General features: G+C 43.4%; 1 protein-coding gene across 2 annotated transcripts in view; it reads right to left on the bottom strand.

Moving 5' to 3' along the window:
* Positions 1-1,475: 1,475 nt before the first annotated feature.
* The window catches only part of WT1 (WT1 transcription factor), a 41,502-nt gene continuing 18,015 nt past the window's right edge, over positions 1,476-24,962 (bottom strand). For both annotated transcript variants that reach the window (XM_049648695.1, XM_049648700.1), the window contains 5 exons: positions 12,642-12,738; positions 9,538-9,688; positions 5,980-6,069; positions 5,289-5,381; positions 1,476-2,842 (listed from right to left, as the gene is read on the bottom strand). In XM_049648695.1, the coding sequence (XP_049504652.1) occupies positions 2,721-2,842; positions 5,289-5,381; positions 5,980-6,069; positions 9,538-9,688; positions 12,642-12,738 (553 nt within the window). In that variant the 3' untranslated portion in view covers positions 1,476-2,720. The remainder of the gene's footprint in view (positions 2,843-5,288; positions 5,382-5,979; positions 6,070-9,537; positions 9,689-12,641; positions 12,739-24,962) is intronic.

Below are 24,962 nucleotides of genomic sequence, written 5' to 3'. Positions count from 1 at the left end.
GCAGAGCTGTGAAGATGGCTGGATAGTGTGAGAGGACGGCCTGGGTAGGGGGAGGTAAAGGAAATTAGCAGGTGAGTGCTTGGGTAATAGTTTTCCTAGGTAATGCTTATTAAGACTTTGCTATATTGTAGATGTTTTCTTTTCTTTCTGTTTTTTAAAAAAATATTTATTTATTTATTTTGAGAGAGTGTAAGCGCACAAGTGGGGTAGGGGCAGAGAGAGAAGGAGAGAGAGAATCCCAAGCAGGCTCCACACTGTCGATACAGAGCCCAACTCGGGGCTCAGTCTCACACACTGTGAAATCATGACCTGAGCCAAAATCAAGAGTCGGATGCCCAACCCAATGAGACACCCAGGTGCCCCTCTTCTACTTTTTTAAATTTCATCTTCACAACAATCCTATCAGGCAGGGGAATCTTTTGCCCCCATCTTACAGATGAGGAAAGCTTTCTCAGCTTTCCAAAGCCCATGACCTTAACTGCAAGCTAAACCACTAGGGCAGTGTGAGAATCTCTGGTCTTCCTCCTGCAGTTGAAACAATGTGGCTTTGCTTTTGTTGTGAAACCTGGCTCGCTCTGACTTGCTGACGTTTGCCATGCTTGTCCTGAGCTTCTCCAGAGAAATGCTGTCTTCTGGCAGGAAAAGATAAAAACGGCTGATACAAATGAGTCACCATACTCGCTATAATTAACAGTGATGCAAGAGCCAGATGCAAACGTAGAGGGGCCTCAGGACCTGACTTTTAGGCGGCCAAAGCTTTGAGCTGCTGAAAAGTCTTCATGCCTGAGCTGCTGTCTGCTCAAGATACATTTTAAATGAAGAAATGAAACCTGGATGCATGCAAACTCCAAGCTAATGGAGCTGAGAGGGGCAGCGCCAAATTAATCTCCTTATTTACAACTGAAAAACTGTACACTAGAACCAGAAAGGGAGTTTATAGATAATGTATAATGTATAATGTGCTTTTACACTTGGCTGCCCTGGAAAGTCTAAGCAGTTTTCAACCTGCTGAGCTAATTTATGGCAACTACAGCTGGAAACTCCGTTGTGCTAGGTGTCCAACCTATAGCCTCCTGGTTGCAGTATATACCAGAAAGTCCTGGAAAATTCTGGAAAGTGAACTTTCCAGAAAAGGCCAGTTATCAGTAGCATCCCTCTTCTCTTTTGCTGACTTGGAATAAAAAGTGATATAATAACAGCCTGATTAAACTAAACCCTCAAACACACTTCCGATCATGCCATCCACAAACCCATCTGACTGCAGCTTGAGCATGATCACTTTATGGTGCTGGCTGCTTCCAGAATGGATAATTGCCTCCTGAGGTTTGACAGAGAGAAACAGATAATAGTCAGGACCAGGATAGACTACACTAGTGCTTGTGATTGTCCGTGTCAGTAGCATCTTCTTACCTGTTTAAGACTGTCTCAACTGTCCTTAAGATTTGAACACAATACAGCCGATACAATCTTGCCACTTTCCTTTTGAATAGACTTTAATTAATTGAGAGCGAAGTGAAAAATGCAGGTTACATTTTTAGTGTTATCATTGATACGTTGTAAGATCAACACCAAAACAGTGATGCATCTAACATTTATACATTTCCTAACTTCAGTTGTCAAAGAGCAAATCATTATCAATATTTTTATTTACACAATAATTTCAAGCAACAGTAAATAACAAACACCCTCGTTTGCACACACACGCACACATACACACACCCAACCACCTTTAAACAATGGATTTCCTCACACCAGTCTCATTTTTTTCACATACACTGGTAGACTCAAAGTTATCAGTGGAGATCCTGAACCAGCCCTATTTTCTTTCAGAGTCACTTTAATTTTTACAACTTGAAGCCACATAACCAGCGTGGTCTGTACACTCAAAGGACACCCCAAATGATAATAATGAATTCCACTTTTTTTGTGTGAGGAAATATGTACATCTCTGAAGATGCATAGGATTACCGCTCAAAAAAGTCAAAAATAAACAAAACCAAAATCTCAGATCTTCAAGCACAGTTTCTTAACAGCATTGTGTTAATGTTAACATTGTATTAACTGAACGGAAAAATTCTTTTAGGTTTCTCTACAGAGGTACTGGTTAGTTCGGATTCTTTTTTCAGCTGCTTGAAACACACGAAATTTTTAAAGTTGCATGGTAGTCCTACATCCTGCCTTCCAGGTTAGCGGCCTGCCTAACCTCCGGAATGTCGGACGGGACTCACTCCCGGTGCCTTGCTCTCTGATTTATTTCTTGCTGTTAGTAAATGGAAACCATGACAAAGTTTACATTAGCAGACACATACACATGCCCTGGCCTATAAATATTCTATGATGGAAAATGGTACAATGACTCCATTCCTAGTGAAAAGAGCGTAAAAGGAGAAGAAGAGGGCGGGGGGACATTATCAACAATGGCTCTTCTTACAGTGAAAATCCAGACCAAATGGCAGAGATGGGCTTTTAACTAACTGGACATTGTTAGCCACTTCTCCAGGGCCTTCGAGCTGACTAAAAGCAGGCAAAGCAGAGCCCAACTCCTCCGGGCAAACCTGGTAGGATCCAGTGGTACAGGCATCTTGTCTTGGAAGCTGGATGAAGATCACCTGCCATTTCCTTCTTAGAGAGGTGAGTGTGGAGGAACTTTAAAGTCAGATTGGAAAGCAGTTCACACACTGTCCTGCCTGGGCCACAGAACTGTCCCCGGGTCGGACCCCTCAAAGCGCCAGCTGGAGTTTGGTCATGTTTCTCTGGTGCATGTTGTGATGGCGGACTAGTTCGTCTGACCGGGCAAACTTTTTCTGACAACTGGGCCACCGACAGCTGAAGGGCTTTTCACCTGTTGACACAATTGCCAGTCAGAGACACTTGCAGCGGAGAGACTGGGCACAAGTTCAACTATCAAAGGCCTGAGTTAAATTATCCCAAGACACCCACTCCCGATTCCCTCTAGCTCTTTCCCTAGGCTAACAAATCGGGCTCATTTCATAGGCAGCCTTGAAACGGCAGCACCTCTGGGCCCTTAAGGATTGAAAAACTGTAAAAATTATAAAATATTATTCAGTCAGAAGACTGGGGAAATGGCAGAGAAGGAATGAGTCTTGTTAATGAAAGTGTCTGGGCAATTCATATGTCATCAAGGGGGAGAAACATTTGTTTCGGCCTCTGCTATTAGGCCATTTTGGGAATTGTGTAAATGCTTCCCCTCCACTGCCTCTTCAGGGAATTGAGCTCATCTGGGCTGCAGGGGCTCAGGATCATTACTCTGGATACTAACGGATCGATTGCCATCCAATAACAGAGCTATGACTGTAACTTTACTGTGTCTGTCTGTGCAGATATTCTGAATGGGCTGGATATTTTAAAATATATCCCTGACACCAGTTTGCAGGATATTTGCTTCTTTAACATTAAAGTGTTACTCAGAGTATAATCCCTATCATAGTTTTAAGATTCTTAACAAGATTGCCAAAAGATTGAGACTTTTCCATCTAAGGAGCTCTCAGAAGTTCCTTCCAAGCTTCATTCTGGATAGGGAAGATAATGAGGGCCTTAAACTAAATATGCCCAGCCTTGTGCTAGGCATCATCTATATACATTATTTCATGTATTCCTTGCAACAGCCCTGTAACAGAAGCATTGGTATCCCCACTCTAGGTATGAAGCTGGACATCTGGTGAGGGCAGACCCAAGCAGGACTTAAATCCAGGTCTGTCTATTCCAAGGTTCATGCACTTTGCAGTATCCCACCTCCCAGACCTGGCCATAATGGAAATAGAGCTGTGGCTTTATCCTAAGTAAAAATACTACAGGAGCCTTTCTCTGGTCCACTAGGGAGATCTTTCCAGTTTGCCTCTCCTATGAGAATTATTGTTTGGGACAAGCACCAAGAAATGTCCCAGGGGAGGCACTGTCCCAGTGTCAGGACTGGGGGCTGATCAAATACAGGGTGAAACAGTCTGCCAGTGACACAGGTCATTTTGCACAGGGTGCAGATATGCACAGGGTTCAGTGGATGGAATGGGGAAGTGGGGCAGAAGGGGCAGGGTACAAGGGACGGTAAGTTTCTCACCAAATTATGAGCTTGGGACTAAGGAAAAGAAGCAATACCAAAGGCACCTGAGTAGGGCAAAATTTATGCCCATCCCACCAACTCGGGGGCACAGATGCCTTAACTCTGTAAATGCAGCCTATTTGGGCTGAGAATCTGAGACTCATGATCTCATGTTTTCCTTCCCCTCTCACTCACTGTTCCTCTGCTCTTCCTGATCTAGCTCCTGCCCCTCCACCCGACCTCCAGCCAGACTGTCAAAGGTTATCTCCTAATAGACACATCCCAACCCTTTCTCTTGTTGGTCAGTTACGCTCCTCAGTCTCTCAATGCCATTCAGCTTTGCTGACATTGACTCTCTTCCTGATTTCTATATTCCCTGGGCTGTGAGATGAACCCATGCTCTTTCTCCAACAAAGAAGGCTGTGGGATATTGTGGGACTGAGAGCAGACAGAATTGGGTTTGCTACTTACTAGCTTTGGGACTGTAAATAAGTCATTTCATGACTATGTGCCTCAGTCTCCTGATCTGGAAAATGGGGATAAAACATGCCTACCCTCCTCTTCTTACAAGGGTGTTGCAAAAATACAGTGAGATAACCCTAAGCCTTGGCCCTCCTCCCAAAGTTAGAAAATACATAACAAAGATGGAGCTATTTTCATTATGAATCACACCAGTCTTGTGGAAAAGCAAAAACTTTCAGCAGCCAGGGAATAAATGTCTTATTCCCCTCTCTATACCAGTAGAAAGGAAATAGTAGCCATATGCTGATACAAGTCTGGCAGAAACCATGACTGCTCCTGGGACATTAACTTTTAGCACAGCAAGGATTCAGATCTCTGAAAATTGTGTCATGAAATGTGAGCTCTCCAAAGAATAAATATCTGGCTTGGAAGAATTTCTGCTGTTTTTCTGTAAAGTTGATTATCCTATCAAACTGAGTAATGCAATGTGATGTGACAGAAAACTGGGCTACTTCAACTCTTCCTTTTGTTCTGAACGCTCAGTAATAAGTTCTTCTCACATCTCCCTTTTGCTAGTAGTTCCCACCCACCTCTTCTGAAACAATGTTATTATTTAAAGACAGCCATGCATTGTTCTTCCTCTCAGCTGCCTCTAAACCTGCTCAGAACTTCTCCACTAGACTTTTCCACTCTCTCTCATCACTTCATTCAACAGTATTTTTTTTTTTAAAAAATAATGAAAAATAAATGTGAAGAAAAGTTTACGCACTTGTTTTACCTGTATGAGTCCTGGTGTGGGTCTTCAGGTGGTCAGACCGGGAGAACTTTCGCTGACAAGTTTTACACTGGAATGGTTTCACACCTAAACGGACAGAGAAGGTCTAGCCGCAGCCCTAACAATGTGGGAGCATAACGAGGCCCACAAGGCCTGCTTCCTGGTGGCCCGAAGAGCCGGGCATTTCCAGCCACCTGTGATGTCTGTCTCACCCTCAGATTTCCCCAGGTCCCCAGGCCTAGCATGAAACCACCTGATTCTGCAACAGTAATCCTTGAAGACCTGCTTCTGTTTTGGGAACAACTAGTCCTTAACCACAAACGTCCAGCTTCTCACCAACGTCCCAGCTGTGTCCGAGACTGAAAAAGTGAATCACACACTATCAATTGGATTATGCTCTCCACCACCCTGTTCTTTGCTGCTGCTCAACGTGTCATCAGCAGATGGCTGGTGGGATCCCACTGTTCCGCGGTTTGCTGGAGAAATGTGGGCTGTTTCCTTTTCTTTCTTTCTTTTTTTTTTTTTTAAGAACAGGAAAACCCCCAGATAGTTGAGGGGGAGGGAATTATTGGAAAAACTAAACAAATGGCTAACCCTCTCCCATCCATATTCAACAACAAAGAGAATCACAAAAGCAGCTGAAACCCAGAACATACTACCAGCAAGGAGAAGTGAGCCTACAAACCTGTGTGTCTCCTTTGGTGTCTTTTGAGCTGGTCTGAACGAGAAAACCTTCGCTCACAGTCCTTGAAGTCACATTGGTATGGTTTCTCACCTTGGGGAAGACACACATTCCATTTGAAAATGACACTGGAGATGGGGATGTCATTAAAGGCTACTTCTCCTCAGGGAACTGAAGGGATCCCAAAATGCCTAAGGCACTTGATGGACCTTGCTAGGGTGGTGAGGCCAATGGCAATGGAAGGCTAAAGGCCCACCTGTACGAAGCTGGGTGTAGAATGGGGAACTGGTTGATTGAGGACGGTCCCTAACCTGCAAGTTACAAGTGGACAGGAGCTCAGGTTCTGAAGTCTGACACTAGGGTCACATCCAGCTCTGACACTTAAAGCTCTGGGTGAGGGGCTATTTCCTTATTGAGAAATGGGGCTGATAATCTGACAGCTTCAAAGGATTTATGAGCAGATTAAACAAGACCATCCACATAAAGAGCTTAGCCCAGAGCACTGCTAAAAAAAAAATAAATAAATAAATAAAAATAAAAATTAAATTAAATTAAATTAAATTAAATTAAATTAAATACTGGTAGAGAATCTTTAGATCAATAATAAACCAAAAAAGTGTTAACTCCTAAACTGAGTTGGAGGCAGAATTCTGGAATGGATATGCCTTGGAGCTGGCCTCATGAAATAAGTGTTTTATGTTTTATGGCCTAAAGATTTGGTGCTCTCCACTACTGACTTCTCATTCCTGAATCAAGCACAAAAAGCCCCATGGTTGTGAGACACCCAAGTTAAACCAGGAGCCAAAGTATTTAGAAAGATTCTGGTATCCCTTTATCCGAGAGACATCAGTAGTGGGATTACACAACCTTCTGCCTCAGAATGCAGAAGCCCCACCCCTGTCCTTGCTAGAGAAAGTTCAGCCAAATACTGGGAACTAAGCCCCATGAGTGCACTGAGCGACCTTGGGCCTTCCCACCTTCTTATGAGAATTCTGAGTCACCAGTGTTCTGGGATGGAGAGCAAGCTATCCCAGGACCAGTCAGTCTTTCTGTTGCAGGGCAGTCCTTAGTTGCCTTTCAGGCCTCATAACTTCCTCTATTCCCCCTGATTAGTCTGCATTCCTGCTATCCCAGAGCTCACCTTTCCCCAAATCTGCCTTGCACTTTGCTGACCCCAACCGCCATTTGTCCCTATCTCCATCTACGTTCCCACCCATCAAAAAGTCTGCCGTACATCCCTCTCTAATGCCCTTTGTTTCCTCTTCAATGCCTTCTTGGAAATTTCATGTTCAGATTGAAAGCCCTTCCTTCCCTCAGTACAGAATTGATCATAGAACACCTAAAGTGGGAGTCTGCGTCCAGGGCTGCCTTTCACCGCGGGCTGGAAAATCCTGAGGGCAGAAGCCTCCCGTTAACTTTGTATTTACATCTGGCCTGGTGCCTTATACTTCAACAACACTACTCAGTCTAATATCTTTTCCCTGCCTTTCTGCTTCTGCTCCTTCTTGACTTCCTCTACCGTACCGTACCAACCCTCTGATGGTTAGCTTAAGCCCTTCCTCCTTCTGGGATGACTTTAGCTCAAATCAGCAACTCTCCTCAAGTTCCTCCAGCTTCTGTTCTAGTACATTATCCTATGCTCTCTTCATCTCTTTTCATTTGTGTGTAGCCTAGCTCCAAAACAGACTCTAAACTTTTGAGAAGGGAGTTTGTGACTTGGGAGTTAAAAGGCATGAGTTTGGGTCCTGCTTCCACTATATCCTACCCACCTGATAACTGTTCAGGTGTATGAGGATTAAATGAAATAATGCATGTGGAGAGTCTGGCACATAAAAAGTATTTAATACAGAAGTACTTAACATTGTTACATATAGATAAGATTGCATTCTTTCAAGAAAAGGGCTGCAGGACTGTTAAATACCAGGCTGCTGTCCTGTCTTCTGCAAAGAAGAGCTTCTTAGAGCCTCAGGTGGGTCTGAGGGTCTTGGTTAGCTTGTCCACTGCTTTCCCTTCACACGGACATCTCCCCTTTACTGCTTGCTAAGTGTCTCTTCCCCATTAAAGGTTTCAACAACCATACTGCCTTCAATGCATTCTCTTGCATTTCTCCAGTCACAATTTTACTCCATTATTTTCCTTATAACTTTAACAGATACTTCTCATATGATCATATTTGGGGAGACATGTAAAAATATAACATCCCTAGTTCTCTCACCTTTAGCCTCAAAGCATGTGGTCTACTGAGTGCGAACTCACTCTCTCCTTCAGCTTCCCCAAAGCAAAATAAGCAGTAATAACAAAACAGTAAGGGTAGTTGTAACAATGAAGCTGTCCTTCCAGTTATGGGGAAAAAATGACACCAACCCCCCTGCAGGAAAGGCTGTGTTCCACACTCTTTCCCTGCAGCCGACACTCAACCACACTCCCGTCCAGTGCCCACAAGGCCAACAGCAAACATCTGTGATCAATAATAAAATCACATCCAAGATGGCCAAGAACCAGACGAGGCCAATTCTCTTCCCTAGAGGGAGGCAAATCCCTTGACCTGTGGGAAAACCCAGCCTTCCTTGACATATCATCAAAAATCATGTTTTTTTTTTTTTTTAAGATTGAAAACAAAAATTAAACCTACAAATCCATTTTCCTATTCCTATCTGGTTGGTTATTACTAATCAAGCAGTTAAAAGTTTTTCTTTGGACCATCTCTCCTTAAGTCTTATGATGACCTTGCCCATCAATCTCTCAAACTGTCTTATTACCAAACTCCCAGAATAGGTCCTCTCTCTTTAGAGAACCTAATAGAGAACCTCTCTCTTTAACAAAACAATAGTGACACTATTGTTTATTCAGGCCATTGACATAGCGTACTATACTACATGCTTCATATCTAATGCCTTTAATCCAATTTTATTTTCAAAGATAATCTAGTTTGGGGGCACCTGGGTAGCTCAGTTGGTTAAGCATCCGACTTCAGCTCAGGTCATGATCTCTTGGTTTGTGAGTTTGAGCCCCACGTTGGGCTCTGTGCTGACAGCTCAGAGCCTGGAGCCTGCTTCAGATTCTGTGTCTCCCTCTCCTTCTGACCCTCCTCCACTCACACTCTGTCTCTCCTTCTCTCAAAAATAAATAAACATTAGAAAACATTTTTTAAAGTTAACCTAGTCTTAAAAATTACATAAGGTAGGCATTGTCATTTCCATCTTCCACAAGGCAAAATGAGGACCAAATGCTCCATGTCTCACCATTTGGTCGTGTAGCCTAAATTCAAAGACAAGTAAGTCTCTTTAGTTCTGTGGAATTCTCTTTCCATCACTCTGCTTAGCCCTTCCTGAAGACAGTTTACTGACTTTTTTATTAAAGGATGGACAGTCAGGATGCAAAATGCCCCTGCAGCCTTTTTTTTTTTTTTAATCACCTTGGCCAGACCTTTCAAAGCACTGCCTACTGTCAATCCAAGAAATCTCCTGTGTCCTTAGAGGTGTGACAGCCAGGAGTAGGAGCTCCTGAACCACCCTTGCCCAAAGGCCACCGGAAACAAGGCTGGACAGCGGACACACTTACCAGTGTGCTTCCGGCTGTGCATCTGTAAGTGTGACAGCTTAAAATATCTCTTATTGCAGCCCGGGTAAGCACACATGAAGGGGCGTTTCTCACTGGTCTCCGATGCCGACCGGACAAGAGTCGGGGCAACTCCGGGCACACGTCGCACATCCTGTAGGCAGAGTGTAAGAGAAATGGAGGCTTTAAGCCACATGTGAACATTCGTGTCAGTCCTGAGGGAAAGTGAGCTTTAGATTAAACCTGAGGAAGGGATGGCAGATATTAAAACCTAAAACCATTTCCATGCATACCTCAGATGCCCACAGCAAGCATCACTAATGGGTGACAGAGCAGGACATTCTACAATGCAATACTTCAACGTCATCACTATTGATCAACCAGAATCAGTACTTCATCTGTCTGTTTGGGGACACTGATCCAGAGGATCTGGCAAAGAAATTCTGATGCTATAAGAGCTCCCAATCCATCCCATCCCTCAGCTTCTCCACTTGAGGCAGTGAGGTCTGGAAGTCCAAAGTCCCAGGTTCTATTCTACTTCCTCCCATTTGGACACATGGCCACATGACCTCAGGCCCCACCTGCAACAGGTAGGGAAGTCCTTATTAGAGAGAAATATGGGATACTAAATGAACCCCAAACTGACCACACTTTCCATGTGGGAGTAAATGACAAGGAAGGAGGAGCCCCTGAGATTTGAGGGTTCTCTTTGTGAAGGGGCTAAAACCACCAAAAGCCAATGGTGTAGCCAGTGTAAACATTTAGTAATACCACCAGAAAACACTGTCTGCCTTCTGTGCACTTTACATGTCCTTCACTGTTTATTCCCTTGATCTTGTGGGAGTGGGTAGGTGAATGGTCAGTCCTTCATGACAAGGTGCTAAAAGGACATAGTGAGGCAAATTTTTCCTGCTCTCAGGATCAATGACCCCTAGACAGGAGCAGTGGGAGTGCCCCAGGGGCCACTGAATCCTCCTTACTCTCTTACAGATGTGCAAAAGTCAAGACCAAAGAACACATCTATGTTTTAAGACCTGGAACTGCCTCCGAGCTTAACCCATCCCCTGCTCTGTGCATTTTCCACACTATGCTTATGTTCTAGTTTCTATTTCACACTGCCTTGCACTGTGAGAGCTTCTTTTTTGAAGGAAAAGTACTTAGTGACATACAACTTTGCTGTTGACAGGCCACAGTGTCTCAAGGCAAATGGTGGCGTAAATTTAAATGGTGAGCCAGCTACGTTTGAATGGTAGACTCTAGGAGAAAATGAGTCGGTAGTGAAACAGCACCTGTGAGATCTGGAGTCTATCAGTAGCCATGACAGCGAGTCTGACAAACCGGGCTTTGTGGAAAGAAAGACAAATGGAGCTTCCTTCACTTCCTTTAATTCAATCTAGATGCAGCGCACACAGCACTGGGATATAAAACTGAGTTGTCAATGTCAGTCAAGGGTCCTGGTGGAGGATTCCAGTGGTATTTGTTGAAGGAGAGACTGGGATGACTCTTCCCATACTTCCATCAGACTTCCGTATTTCTGCAATCCTCGGCTTTATTCTCACCCCTGGAAGGTTTGGGCTGAGGGCACATGCTGTTCTGTCACCATGATGCTTCTGGAAACATCAGTCAGAACATCTCAGAGCTACCTGCCCCACACGTCATGTGGGGACCTGGGTCACACACAACTTTTTTCTAGAGTACTGATTATGCTGGTGAAGTATAACCACAGTTACTCATGTTACAGCCACAGAGTCACAAGTGAAAGCCACACACGCCAACCCTTGGTCACTGTGTGTGGTTCTGACCTCCCCAAAGAGGCTCTGCTGAGGTGGCCTTCCACTGACTTCCCCGAATTCTCCAGAATGTTTACCTTTTTACTTTTCTTTCCTCACTCTCCTTGGAGACCCCTCTCCTCCAAACTGTTCACAGCCCCCTGTTTCCCTAAGCAATGCAACGTGGTAGTTAAAAACAGGGGCTCTGGAGTCAGGCGAAGCTTGCTTTATAAGTAGTTATGTGATTGTGGACAAGCCACTCATCTCTGGCCTTCAGTCTCCTCATCCATAAAGTGGAGATAATAATACCTACCTCCTAGAGGTGCACTAAGGATTAAATGGAAAAAGAAAGTTTAAGTATAGAACCTTAAATGCCTACTGCTAAGTGGCAGAAGTGAGTCTGAACTGTGTGATTCCAACTATATGACATTTGGGGGAAAGGTGAAACTACAGACACAATGAAAAGATCAGTGGCTGTCTGGGGGAGGGGAAGAAGGGGGGACGGATGAGTAGGTAGAACATAGACATTTTTATTTTTAGGCAGTTGAACTATTCTGTGCAATAATGTTAACGGTAGACCCGTGACATGACACATTTAACAAAACCCATGGAACCACACAGCGCAAAAAGTCAACCCTAGTGTAAACTATGGACTTTCATTAACAGTAACACACCAATACTGGCTCATCAATTGTAACAAGTGTACCACACCAATGCAAGATATTAACAATAGGGAAGACTGTGGGGGAGGGTGGGGATGAGGGAGAATATGGGAACTCTGTACTTTCTGCACAATTTTTCCTTAAACCTAAAACTGCTCCAAAAATTATGTCTATTAAGACAAAAAGCCCATTACAAAGGTTAGCACAGTGCCTGGCACATACAAAGGGGGCAGCACCAACAGAGTGGGCGCCATTACCATCATTATGGTTAGTAGAACACTCGGCAAGACAGAGCCTACCTTTGGGCACTTTACAATGCAGACCAATTCAAGGGTCTGACTTGGGAAGTCAGGAGTCCAGGTCATTAGTTACAAGAGCCTCAAGCCCACCTGGAGGAGTGAATTAAGCAGTGAAGGGGGAAGGGACGGGATTCTGCCAGAAGCATCTTGGTCTGAGTCAGGGAGATGACCGCGTTCACAATGACCTGTGGACAGGGGGCTGTCCTCTCTGCCCAGCGGGAGAGGAGAGGTCTTTATTGTCAGAGGAGCCTATAATTAAGAACAGACTTACCAGGGCCAAATGGCCATCAGCAAGCAAGTGAAAGGCTGTTGAGAAGGAAAAGAGGCATTGACTTCCCCTTCCAGCCAGCCCCCTTCCCCTCGACCTGAGTTCTCACCTGAATGCCCCTAAAGACGCCATGGGTGTGTATTCTGTACTGGGCACCGCAGAGGATGGGCGTGGTGTGGTTATCACTCTCATACCCTGTGCTGTGGCTGCAAACACAAAGAGGGAAGAACAAGGCTCAGGTCGGTCCACAGGCACCCTTTAGAAATGCGCGTCTGCAGCAGAAGAATGTTTTTAAAAAGCCCACAGGACAACAGCCATTGGTTTTTGCGTCCTTCCCTGCTCTGGAAGCAGGGCTTTGTGAAGGGCAGGGGGCTGTTCAACCCTTGCATCACCACCACGCGGCCCTCCCTTGTGCTCAGGGAGGCCATCTGTGTCTATGCCTCTCAGACAAGCTGGGAAAAGTCACAATGGCTTTCATCCCCAGCAAGTTGTTTACCATCTAGCCAGCAGAACAGACAGCTGCGAATGTCTCCGGAATGAGCAGATACCTCAAGTTTCACATTAAGTTCAATGGATTTTTGTTGGCACCTCGTGACTCAGTTTTTACCAGATAGCCCCAAGAAAGTGATGACACAGAAGAAATGTCACATTCTCAGAAGTGGGGATTACACATCAGTGACCCTTCTCCACTTAACCGACAGATAAGTTTTCCAGATCAACTTAACTCTTTGCAGCCAACCCGTGCCGTAAGCGGACACTGGATAATCTTCCCTAACATTAGATTGCCTAGTCCTCTAGTTGGTGCTCAGGCTAATCCTGGCCTTTCCAGCAAGGGCTCAGGGATGTGGAACATTGAAATGAACAACTTGAGAGAAGTGAATACTCTGAAAGTATTCTCTCCTTTAGGTCAAAGCTGGTATCTGTTCTGCAATTATTTTACTTCCAAATGAGGCAGAGTAAAGATTCTTATCTACATGGGCAGGACATTATAATCACATCTAGAATCACCATAAGGAGCTTCTATGAAATATATCTGTGAAATGGTGCAGCTGCTTTGGAAAACATCTGGCAGTTACTCAAAAGATTAGACATAAAGTTACAATCTGACCCAGAAATTCCACTTCTAGGTATATTCCCAGGAGACATGAAAACATGTATCTACACATAAACATGTACACATTGTGTATTAGCAGTATGATTCGTAATAGCCAAAAGATGGAATCAACCCAAATGTCTCTCAGCTGATGAATGGATGAACGTAGTATATTCCTAAACTGGAATATTATTTGGCAATAAAAAGGTGGGAAGTACTGATACATGATAATGTGGACAAGCCCTGAAAACACGCTAAGTGAAAGGAGCCAGCCACAAAGGGCACACCTATTGTGTGCATCCATTTAATTTTTTTTTAATGTTTTTGATTTATTTTTGAGACAGAGAGAGACAGAGCATGAGCAGGGGAGGGGCAGAGAGAGAGGGAGACACAGAATCCGAAGCAGGCTCCAGGCTCTGAGCTGTCAGCACACAGCCCGACACAGGGCTCAACCCCACAAACCAAGAGATCATGACCTGGGCCAAAGTTGGACGCTCAACCGACTGAGCCACCCAGGCGCCCCAGTGTGTGCATCCATTTAAACAAAATGTCCAGAATAGGCAAATTTATAGAGACAGAAAGTGGTTTGGTGATTGGCTGCCTAGGACTGGGGAAGCTGAGGGAAATGGGAGAGTGATTGCTGAAAATGTCCTAGAACTGTGGGAGCGGTTGTACAACTCTGTGAATATACTAAAAACCACTGATGTCTCTACTCCAAACGAGTGGACTGTATGGTATGTAGAATTTATAAAGCTGCTTTACAAAATTAGCTTGGGGAATAATGAGGTCCATGCACAGTCTTTTTCCCCCCAAGCCGCCAGGTGTAATTAACTCGCTGTCAGGGCTGAGAGCCTCCACCCTCTGCCTGTGTTACTCTAGAGATGCCAGGGGTCCCAGTGTGGGAGGCAGGCAGCTTGGCTGATCAGCCCACTCCATCTGAGGGTGTGGGGAAAACCTGGGGCTGGCTCAACTCCCACTTCCACGGGGGAGAGAACTCCTGGAGAGAAAGGGTGTTTGCCAGGATGACTGACATGGTCCGCACATCCCGCAGCCACAGCAGCTGTGGAATTTCATGTTTCATTCTGGCTCCAAGCTTTTTAGAAAGAATTGCCTGTCTCCCTTGCATAGATAGTGAGAGCAGTTTCAGGAACTGGGTGGCAGTTTACAGTCATACTATAAAGGCAGTGGGGATGTAAGAACTGATGACAGTGGTGATGTGGTAGCAGAAAGAGGACAGGACAAGAATGATGTGGCCAGAACATTTTGCCTTGAAGGCCATGAAGACATGCTGCCTCTGTGTGGCTTCATCATCTGTATGGAGCCAAAATGTGACTTACACATTTTCTGGGGCTGAGGGCTCTCTAGGGACACAATTGAAATCTGAATTATTTTTAAGTTCTGCTATCAAAGAGGAAGAATTAGGAATCTGTTGTCTTAGCAGCGGATCTCTGGATGTTACTTGGGTTCCTGGAGAGTGTGAGAAATAGATTTTCCTCAAAATACTTGTTCCAGGAAATGAAGTGCTATACTACTCAAAGGTAACTTCATAGCCAGATGTAAGCCAACACACCGAAGAAGCAACCAGAGAGGTGCCTGGGTGGCTCAGCCAGTAAAGTACCCAACTGTTATTTTCAGTTCAGGTCATGATCTCACGTTTGTGGATTCGAACCCCGCCCCGCATTGGGCTCCAGGCTAACAGCACAGAGCCCCTCTTGGGATTCTCTATCTCTGCCCCTCCCCCACTTGCACACTCCCTCTCTCTCTCTCTCTCTCTCTCTCAAAAATAAATAAACTTAAGGGGGGGGAAAAAAAGAAGCAACCAGAAACAAGACTCTACCTGCCAAATAAACCCCTAGGTTCTATCAAATCAAGTCCATGAATAAAAACTACAGCTGGGTCCTGCCTACTGGCTTTGGTGTTTCCAGAAGACAAACACATCAATGTAATTCCACACTGTGGAAACCCTACAAAGCTCTTCCCAGTGTGGTCTGCCCAGAACACTAAGTATAACCCACAGGTATTTACTATGGTGACAACTCTCTCTAGATAAGTAAAGGAAATCAGGTCAGTGGTCTTGGGACTGTATACTAACAGAGGGAGAAAAGGTATCTACTCCAACCCTCATTTCAAAGCCCTTCTAGCTCATCAACAGTTGCACAACATGACTGGTGGCAAATTTTTAAAGAATCCCATTCCATTTGGGGAGTGCTTTAATTGTGAAGAAAGGCCTTTCTGAGCCAAGCAGAAATCTGCCACCTCCTTTCTGTCTTCTGGAGAACCACAGAGTCTTAGTGTTTTACAGCCAACCCTGCGTGTCTCCTCTGCTCTATGGTAAACTTGGCCTTGAAAACAAACCAGCTTGCCCCTCTCTGTATCCTCTCAGCTGGGTGACTGAAGTTAAGGCACAGAGTCCATAATGTCCCATGAGATGGATGGAATCTAACTCCTCTTCCACATGACAGTCCTTCAAATATTTGAAGATAGCTTTCCAGGGTACAGAGCTGGGGTTCTCTCAATGATCATAACAAACTGGTATCTAATTCCTTTAGTGTCTGTATCATCCACCTCTTGATTCCCTTCCTTTTGTAATGTCTCTCTCAAAGCATGGGCTTAAAATGGATCCCAGTGCCCCCAGAAGAGTGGGGAAGGAGGACCATCCATAAACACAAAAAGTTTAAGAATTATGAAAATAACATAAATGCGTAAGGCCAGGTCAGGTAACGCCAAGCTTTTCCCTGAGAGAATTAGCCTTAAAAAGTTCCAGTGACTAAGCCGTAAATGAACTAAATAGGAGTGAGGGTAGGGTTCTTAGAGGTCTGGAGCCATAAAGCCTTCCAAGAAGAGCAAGGAGCTATCTGCCTAGTGAAGAGATTTCTGGAGCCAAAGATGCACCTTCCAAATAAAGCATTCACAAAGCCCTGGATAGTATGGGGTAAAAATTTATTGGGACTTGGAGACAAGAATGTTATCATTCATGGAGCAACTCCAGAGTGGAGAGTGAATCCCACCAGATCAAGCAATCGAGAGACCCATATCTCTCATAGGGTAGAAATATATGCAGTGGCTAGACCTCCCCTCCAACCCAGACAGTGAGGAAGAAAGTAAGAACTCTGCTCTACCAGCCGAGGACTGGCAATCATACGAACCCAGTGTTGTCAGATCTTTCCATTCTCCAGAAAGTCAGAAACCAAGATCTTTATGTGAGATAGTTTCAGTGTTAAATTCTGGCAAATAACTGAGATTTTACAGAATCACTGTCAGGTCAGACAAAAGATCTCTGGCCTCAGGGCCACCTGAGGTTTGCCACCTCAGCTTTAAAGGTTGTGCAGGAAGTTTAAGCTGCAAAATGGAAAATTCTGTCTTGATTTTGTTCTCTCCTTCCGTATGGCAACAAAGTAGGGGTGGGGATGCACCTGATTCTTGAAAAACTGAGCATTAAAACCTTCCAAACCCTTGAAAGTGTGAAAAGATGCTACACCTATACAGCAAGCTTGACCAGTGCCACGATGGCAAAATCCAGAGGCACTCGTCATCTACAGGTATCAGTGGTTTACCTCTAAACTTCACTCGCCCACTTGCAAGTAGCTTTAAGCACTGGAGCTATAGACAGAAGACTGTAAATTCTAGTGTATCAGTTTCCTACAGCTGCTGTAACAAATTATCACAAATCTGGGGTCTTGAAACACAAATTTACTCCCTTACAATTCTGCAGATCAGAAGTCTAAAATCAGCCTCGGTGTCCTAAAGGCAAGGTGTGGGCAGGGCTATTTTCTTCTAGAGGCTGAGGGGAAAAATCTCTTTCCTGGTTTCTAGAAACTACCTGCATTCCTTGGTGTCTTCCTCACATCACTCTGACCTCTTGCTTCCTTTGTCACGTCTCTAACAACTCCTCTGTAGCCAAATCTCCCTTCTGTCTTCTTCTTACAAGGACACTTAATTCCATTTGGAGCCAACCCAGATAATTCAGTATAATCTCCCCCATCTCAAGGTCCTTAACTTTATCCCACCTGCACAGTCACTTGTGCTACGAAAGGTATCATTCACAGGTTCCAGGAATCAGGACTTAGATATCTTTGGGGGTTCATTATTCAACCTACCATACCAAGGGAATCAGACTTACGCAGTTTCTTACAGATAGATACATTTGAAAGAGCTCAGTTAATCTGGATCCTTTATCTCCAGATGAATCTAGATGACTAGTCCTGAAGAAAAACATCACCTCCCCATCAGACCATTAAGGCATCAAATGAGACTAGGTAAATAAAGCACAGTGCTTGGCACATGGTATGCCCTCGGTAAATGTTTGCTATTACTTACTAGTAAGATCTGCATTTTGCAGCAAAAATATTGAGATTTAAGAAGACATTGAGTTATCTGCCCAAAGTCAGACAGATGGCAAGTGGCAGAGATGGGGCCTGAATGCAGGACAGCCCAGCTCTTCTTCCTTCAAAACTAGCTAGACAATTCTGGTGGTATAACCCCATCCTGGGTTCACGTCTATCATCATGACACTGGACTAATTCCCAGCTCTTTTCTCCAGTGGTATGAATGAAATCAGGCATGCTGAAGGCTTAAAAATGTTGTGGGAGTGGGTAAGATAAGAGAAGGGGAGCAGTGAGGAGGAACAAGTTTAAGATACTTAGTCTTCAGTACACTCCAGCTTCTGCTCTGAGGCACTATTTTTATTATGGTATAAAGAAAGCACAAAGCTAACTACGATAGAAATGGCCTGCTTATATGTGACAGAGCAACCAAAACTGAGCACAATTATTACAAAGAAAATTCTTTCCACATAACTGGGAAAGTACACTAAGCAGGAACAGTTATCAGTAGAGCATATACCTCGTGACTTTATTCTTGGAGGAGGTGTGGACTGTACATTTTCCTAAACAGCTTTAAAATGCATCAAAATGCATCCTGAAAAATTCTGCTTTTCCTAGACAGCTTTAAAGTATGTAAACATGTGTCCTTAGAAAGTTTACAAAAAGAGAAAAATGTCCCTCATAGAACACAAATTATGAACCCTCTTCATGCTAAAAACCTGTACATTGAGGTTTGGCCCAGAAAAAACTGTAATGTTAGAAGAGTAGCTTCTTTAGAAATGATTAATTTTGATATTCCACAGGCACAAGAAGATTAATAAAAAGGAATTGAGGTTTTACAGATGAAGAAAACCAGAGCTGCCCTGAAATCCCTTATCAACAGAAGAGGTTTAAAAAAAGGGGGGGGGGAGGAAAGAAAGAAAAGAGACTTTTGAAGGTAATTAACATTTGATATAAATATTCAAAAAGGGGAAACCTCCACCTGTGACTTCTCTCTTCCACCTCTAGTCCTTGGCCAGGTAGGCATCCCCCTATCTTCACCTCTGTCTTCTCACCTCTGCAAAGTTAATCAGGTTGAAGGAAAGCACCTGGGAAAACTTCAAACTCCTGCATATCCAGAAAATTGAATTTACCCATCAATCTCTTGTCTCTGTCCATCCTTGATACTCAGGCTTATATACAAGATGCTTAAATGCGTGATTCTTTTTGGTATTGAAAATAAACTTTGCTGCAAGCCTTGAGAACCATCACCCCTGTCCCATGTGCCACTTTTGAGGGAAAAGAGCACTGGAACCATGTTCAAAAAGTGTGCCTCTTTAAAGGTTAGACACAAGAGATAAGGCTAAACACACCAGTTTAAATTACTCTTGTTAAGAAAAAGAAGAAAGAAAAGAACCCAAATCTAATCAGGCCTCTAGATCTAACTACCTATTTATATAGGAAATACAGGGGATGGAGGTCTAAAGTTAAAAAACTGTAAAAGAAAGCAATCTGTTGAATCCAGGTTGTGAGATATTTTACCAGCCAACTGACCTGCTATCTCCAACATATCAATACCATGAGGAGGAAAAAAAAAAAAAAAAAAGAGGTGGGGGTGAGAAGGACAGTTACAGCATAAAAGAAACTTAAGGGAGGACAACCAAAGAAATAAAACCAAGCCAAAGAAACAATAAGCCTCTGCACAAATGCTCAGCATTCACAAGGACACACCATGCACAGAGATAGTTGGGACTTGAACTAGAGGACTCAGAGCTGAAAGAACAGGAACTTCACCTAGGAAGCCTAAGTGGTCACACCAGAATGCTTCCGTTTAAAAGCTTCACTGATTGAAAACCTAATTTCCCTGTAGCCAGAGTAATTTCAAAATTCGCTTTCACATCCACTTACAAGATGTGACTTGAGAAGATGAATACATATTGAATTCTCTTTCTGCACATAGTCAGAGGTAGTGGCAATGAAGCACAACCACCTCTAGCTCAACGTGAGTGCTTTTTTATTCTGTCTGGATGTGATGTGCTAAGGGCAATATTTAAATAAAATTCTGCGCAAACATCATCAGCAATGCCATCTAGCCAATCTCTTTCTTCAAGTAATTTCACCTTTTATAGTGGGAATCTAACAAATCAATTGGTCAAAGGATTATTCTGTTCCTGCAAACATAATGGGAAAGAGCAAGCAATGCAGATTCTTTTATGAATCCAGCACAGAAAGTAGAACCTAAAAATAAAACAACTAAGTTAAAGTTGATTGAGTTAAAAAAAAAAAAAAAGGGAATGTCCACAATCTGGTGAATCATGGGTATATAATTTCCTCTGAAGTATAGTCTACAGAAAACAATCAGCTATTTTTTTTTCTTGAAAAATTTGTCTTCCTCCTCCCTTCAGGTGTTTCATTTCAGATCTCAAGAATAAGATGCAACAATAGCCAAATGATGGAAAGAGCCTAAATGTCCATCAACTGATGAATGGATAAAGAAGTTGTGGTTTATATACACAATGGAATACTACTTGGCAATGAGAAAGAATGAAATATGGCCTTTTGTAGCAACGTGGATGGAACTAGAGAGTGTTATGCTAAGTGAAATAAGTCATACAGAGAAAGACAGATATCATATGGTTTCACTCTTATGTGGATCCTGAGAAACTTGACAGAAGACCATGGGGGAGGGGGAGGGGAAAAAAAGGTTAGAAAGGGAGGGAGGCAAACCATAAGAGACTCTTAAAAACTGAGAACAAACTGAGGGTTGATGGGGGGTAGAAGGGAGGGGAAAGTGGGTGATGGGCACTGAGGAGGGCACCTGTTGGGATGAGCATTGGGTGTTGTATCGAAACCAATTTGACAATAAATGTCATATTAAAAAAAATAAAATATGGGGCGCCTGGGTGGCTCAGTCGGTTAAGCGTCTGACTTCGGCTCAGGTCATGATCTCACGGTCTGTGAGTTCGAGCCCCGCGTCAGGCTCTGTGCTGACAGCCCAGAGCCTGGAGCCTGTTTCAGATTCTGTGTTTCCCTCTCTCTCTGCCCCTCCCCTGTTCACACTCTGTCTCTCTCTGTCTCAAAAAAAATAAATAAACGTTAAAAAAAAATTAAAAAAAAAAATAAAATAAAAGTTGTATGTATCAGATACAAAAAAGAATAAGATGCATTTTTGACTTTTAATGAAAACATAATATAGTTTGTGTCACTATTTTAATGGGTTTTTTGTTTTGTTTTGTTTTTGAGAGAGAGTGTGAGCATGAACAGGGGAGGGGCGGGGGGGGGGGGGGGTGTGCTGACAGCAGAGAGCATGATGTGGGGCCCGAACTCACAAACTGTGAGATCATGAGCTGAGCTGAAGTCGGATGCTTAACCAACTAAGCCCCATAGATGCCCCTATGTGGTCTCACTTTTAGTTGGAAAGTATACTATAGTAATTCTAACTATTACACCTTTTAATGAACACTTTTCCCATGAGCATTAGAAAGAAAGCTTCTCCTCTGCACCATCCTTCATTTTATTTTCTATCCAGGTCTCAAACATCCCTATGGTATCCAGCTCCACATGTTATCTGGAAGGGAGGAGGACTCACCCCACTTTTATTAACTTTGTTTTAATTCTCTGTTGAGTATCTCTTGTTCTGCCCACTCCACATCCATCCCACCTTCCTCTGGAAACAGGGCCCTTTTCCTTTCTAGGAAACCATCCTTCTCTTCTAATCCTCCCCTCTGGCTCCAGGGGTGAGGACATGCTCAGGACCTGGCCAATCAGACCAGTGCATTCTCTAGCCACATGACCCAACCCAGGCCATTCAGAAACTTCCCTGGGTCTTTTGCCGGAAAAGAACCAACAGAGAGCTTTCTCCTTTTGAGGCTGTAATTGCCAAAAACCAGAGCTATTTTTGCCACAATGGAGAAAGCCTGTCTGAGAAGGCAGCCAGCACAGAAAACAGTAGAGATAAGAGACAAGGAAACCATGTCCTAATGACACCATCTGAGATCCTGAATCCGGACATGGGAGTTTTAAAATACAATACAGTAAGGGGTGCCTGGGTGGCTCAGTCGGTAAAGTATCTGACTTTGACTCAGGTCATGATCTCCTGGTTCGTGGGTTTGAGCCCCATGTCCATGCAGAGCCTGCTTGGGATTTTCTGTCCCTGTCTTTCTGCCCCTCCCTGGCTCTCTCTCCTCTCTTTCAAAATAGATAAATAAACTTAAAAAAAAAAAATAAAAATACAGGGGTGACTGGGTGGCTCAGTTGGTTAGGCGACCAACTTCGGCTCAGGTCATGATCTCACAGTTCGTGGGTTCAAGCCCTGCATCAGGCTCTGTGCTGACGGCTCAGAGCCTAGAGCCTGCTTCAGATTCTGTGTCTCCCCTCTCTCTGCCCTTCCCCTGCTCATGCTCTGTGTCTCTCTGTCTCTCAATAATAAATAAACGTTAAAAAATAGATAAATAAAAATACAATATAGTAAGCTGCCAGATTTAAATTTTTCCTTTATCGATGCCAGTTACAACTGGGATTCTGCCACCTGCTATAGAAAAAGTCTTGGTTTGGGGCACCTGGGTGACTCAGTCGGTTGGGCATCCGACTTCGGCTCAGGTCATGATCTCGTGGTCCGTGAGTTCAAGCCCCGTGTCGGGCTCTGTGCTGACAGCTCAGAGCCTGGAGCCTGCTTCTGATTCTGTGTCTCCCTCTCTCTGACCCTCCCCCTCTCACACTGTCTCACTCTCTCTCAAAAATAAATAAACATTAAAAAAAAAGAAAAAGTCTTGATTCATACATAATCTAGCAGTTATCTAAAAGTAATTGGATTTATTTTTTCAGCAAATTTCTCAGAACATGGTATCTATAAATGAGTAATGGTCCCTTCAAAGTGTTACCTTTTGGAAGATGCCTACTTGTTCCAAACATGTTATCATTACTAAAACCTAAGTTGCATTCCTCTTTTGAAAGTTTCTTTATACTTCTGGCTCCTAGGTCTTCACTTCCCATGCAATCCTGTCATCAGCTGCTATTTAACAGGGGACACAAGCTGAGTGGTTAACAGCCTGACAACAACACTTGTATAAATCAGCCCTTATGAACCAACAAGCTTTCCTCACCACTTGAAATGGTACACAAACCTCCTTCAACTGACCTTTTCCCTCTTATTTAACACTCAGAGCAGAGCTAAGAGATATTTTACATATTTAAATCCAATTTCTCACAACTTTTTGGAGAGAACACAGTCCAAAAACGCCACAGTTTTACTGGGCCCTACCACTCGGAAGGGTATTTTTAGGTGGGACTTACATTCCTACTTCAACACACACAAACACAGGAACTACATTTTCACAGACCACCTTATTAAGACCATATAATAAATAACTGATCTCTCCTTACATGTGTCTGGCATCGAGGTGATCCTTCATCAGAATCCCAATTTCATCTAACTCACTGGGTTTACCATTCTCAATGCTTTGGCTCTATGGCCAGAAATTGCCGCTAGGGTGTCCCAGATCCACACAAGAGACAAACCCAACAGGAAAAGATGGAACAGGATCTTTTCAGCCTGGATTCCTAAAGGCTCCTACCCAGCTAGCTTACATGCCCTTGAATCTGAAAAATTTACTCAACTGTGCTCAATTACTTAAAAAAAATTATCCTCCCTAAAACCCTAGGATTAAGCACAGGGCTCTTAAGACTAGATGTCCCCTGGGGTGCTTGGGTGGCTCAGTTAAGTGTCCAGCTCATGATCTCAAGGTTCACGAGTTACAGCTCACTACAGGCTCTGCACTGACCCTCTCCCTCTGTCCTTCCCTGACGTGCACACGCCACATGCACTCTTTCCCCCCCCACCCTCTCTCTCCCTGTCTCTCTCTCTCTCTTTCAAAAGTAAATAAATAAACATTAAAAAAAAAAATTAGGGGTGCCTGGGTGGCTCAGTTGGTGAAGCATCCAACTTTGGCTCAGGTCATGATCTCACGGTTTGTGAGTCTGAGCCGCACATTGGGCTCTGTGCTGACAGCTCAGGTCTGAAGCCTGCTTCAGATTCTCTCTGTTTCCCTCTCTCTCTGCCCCTCCCCCGCTTGTGTTTTGTCTCTCTCTCTCAAAAATAAGTAAAACACTAAAAAAAAATTTTTTTTTTTAAGGATTAGATGTCCTCTGCTTCTCCAGTTGAAATGGAGGCTTGTAGGTGTGAAGGCTGTGTGAATAATCATCTTTTTCACAGGCCCCACTCTCCAAACAAACGTTAGTAACACAACAAAGGATTTCAAGGTGAAGAAACAAAAGAAAATCCTTGTACTATGTTCATGAGTGTAATCACATTCATTCTCAAAGAGATTTCGGAGCCAGAGGCATTACTGTTAAAAGTCTTAAAAAGAAGGAAATTCAAAATAGAGACATCTGACACAGAACAAGACTTGAAAAAATGCTGAGGAATACCATCAACGCTCTTGAAGAAAGGGTTAGATCTTTTTCAAAAGTCAATCATCTCCAAAATTACTTTTGTTAAGTAGGCTCCACGCCCAGCACAAAGCCCAACACAGGGCTTGAACTCATGACCCTGAGATCAAGACCCAAGCTGAGATCAAGAGTCAGATGATCAACTGATTGAGTCACCAAAATTTGGGTGCCCCCAAAGTTAATTTTTAAACTATCCATTCAAAATTCTAATTAAGACTTAAAAATAAACTTGTTATTTTAGAATTTTATATTTACAAAAAATTTTCTAAGATAATACAGATAGTTGCCATATATCTCATACCCAGGTTCCTCTCTGATTCACATCTCACATTAATATAAGTGCATTTGTCATAATTAATGAACCAATATTGACAAAGACTTTGAAATTAACAAGGTAAATCTAAAATTCATCTTGAAGAATAAACAAGAAATAATAGCCAGAATTAGTTTGAAAAAAGATCTACAATGCTAGTAAACTTTTCTATCAGATATTTAAGTAGACTATAACAGTATGATAGCTTGACAAAAAGAACCAGAATGATCAAAAGAAGAGAGTAGAGTCTAGAAATGGACCCAAGGAATTTGATAG

This window comes from Panthera uncia, chromosome D1, assembly GCF_023721935.1.
Source record: "Panthera uncia isolate 11264 chromosome D1, Puncia_PCG_1.0, whole genome shotgun sequence".
NCBI lineage: Eukaryota > Metazoa > Chordata > Mammalia > Carnivora > Felidae > Panthera > Panthera uncia.
Note: the sequence above shows the minus strand (reverse complement) of the source record. Positions and strands in the feature narration are given on the sequence as shown.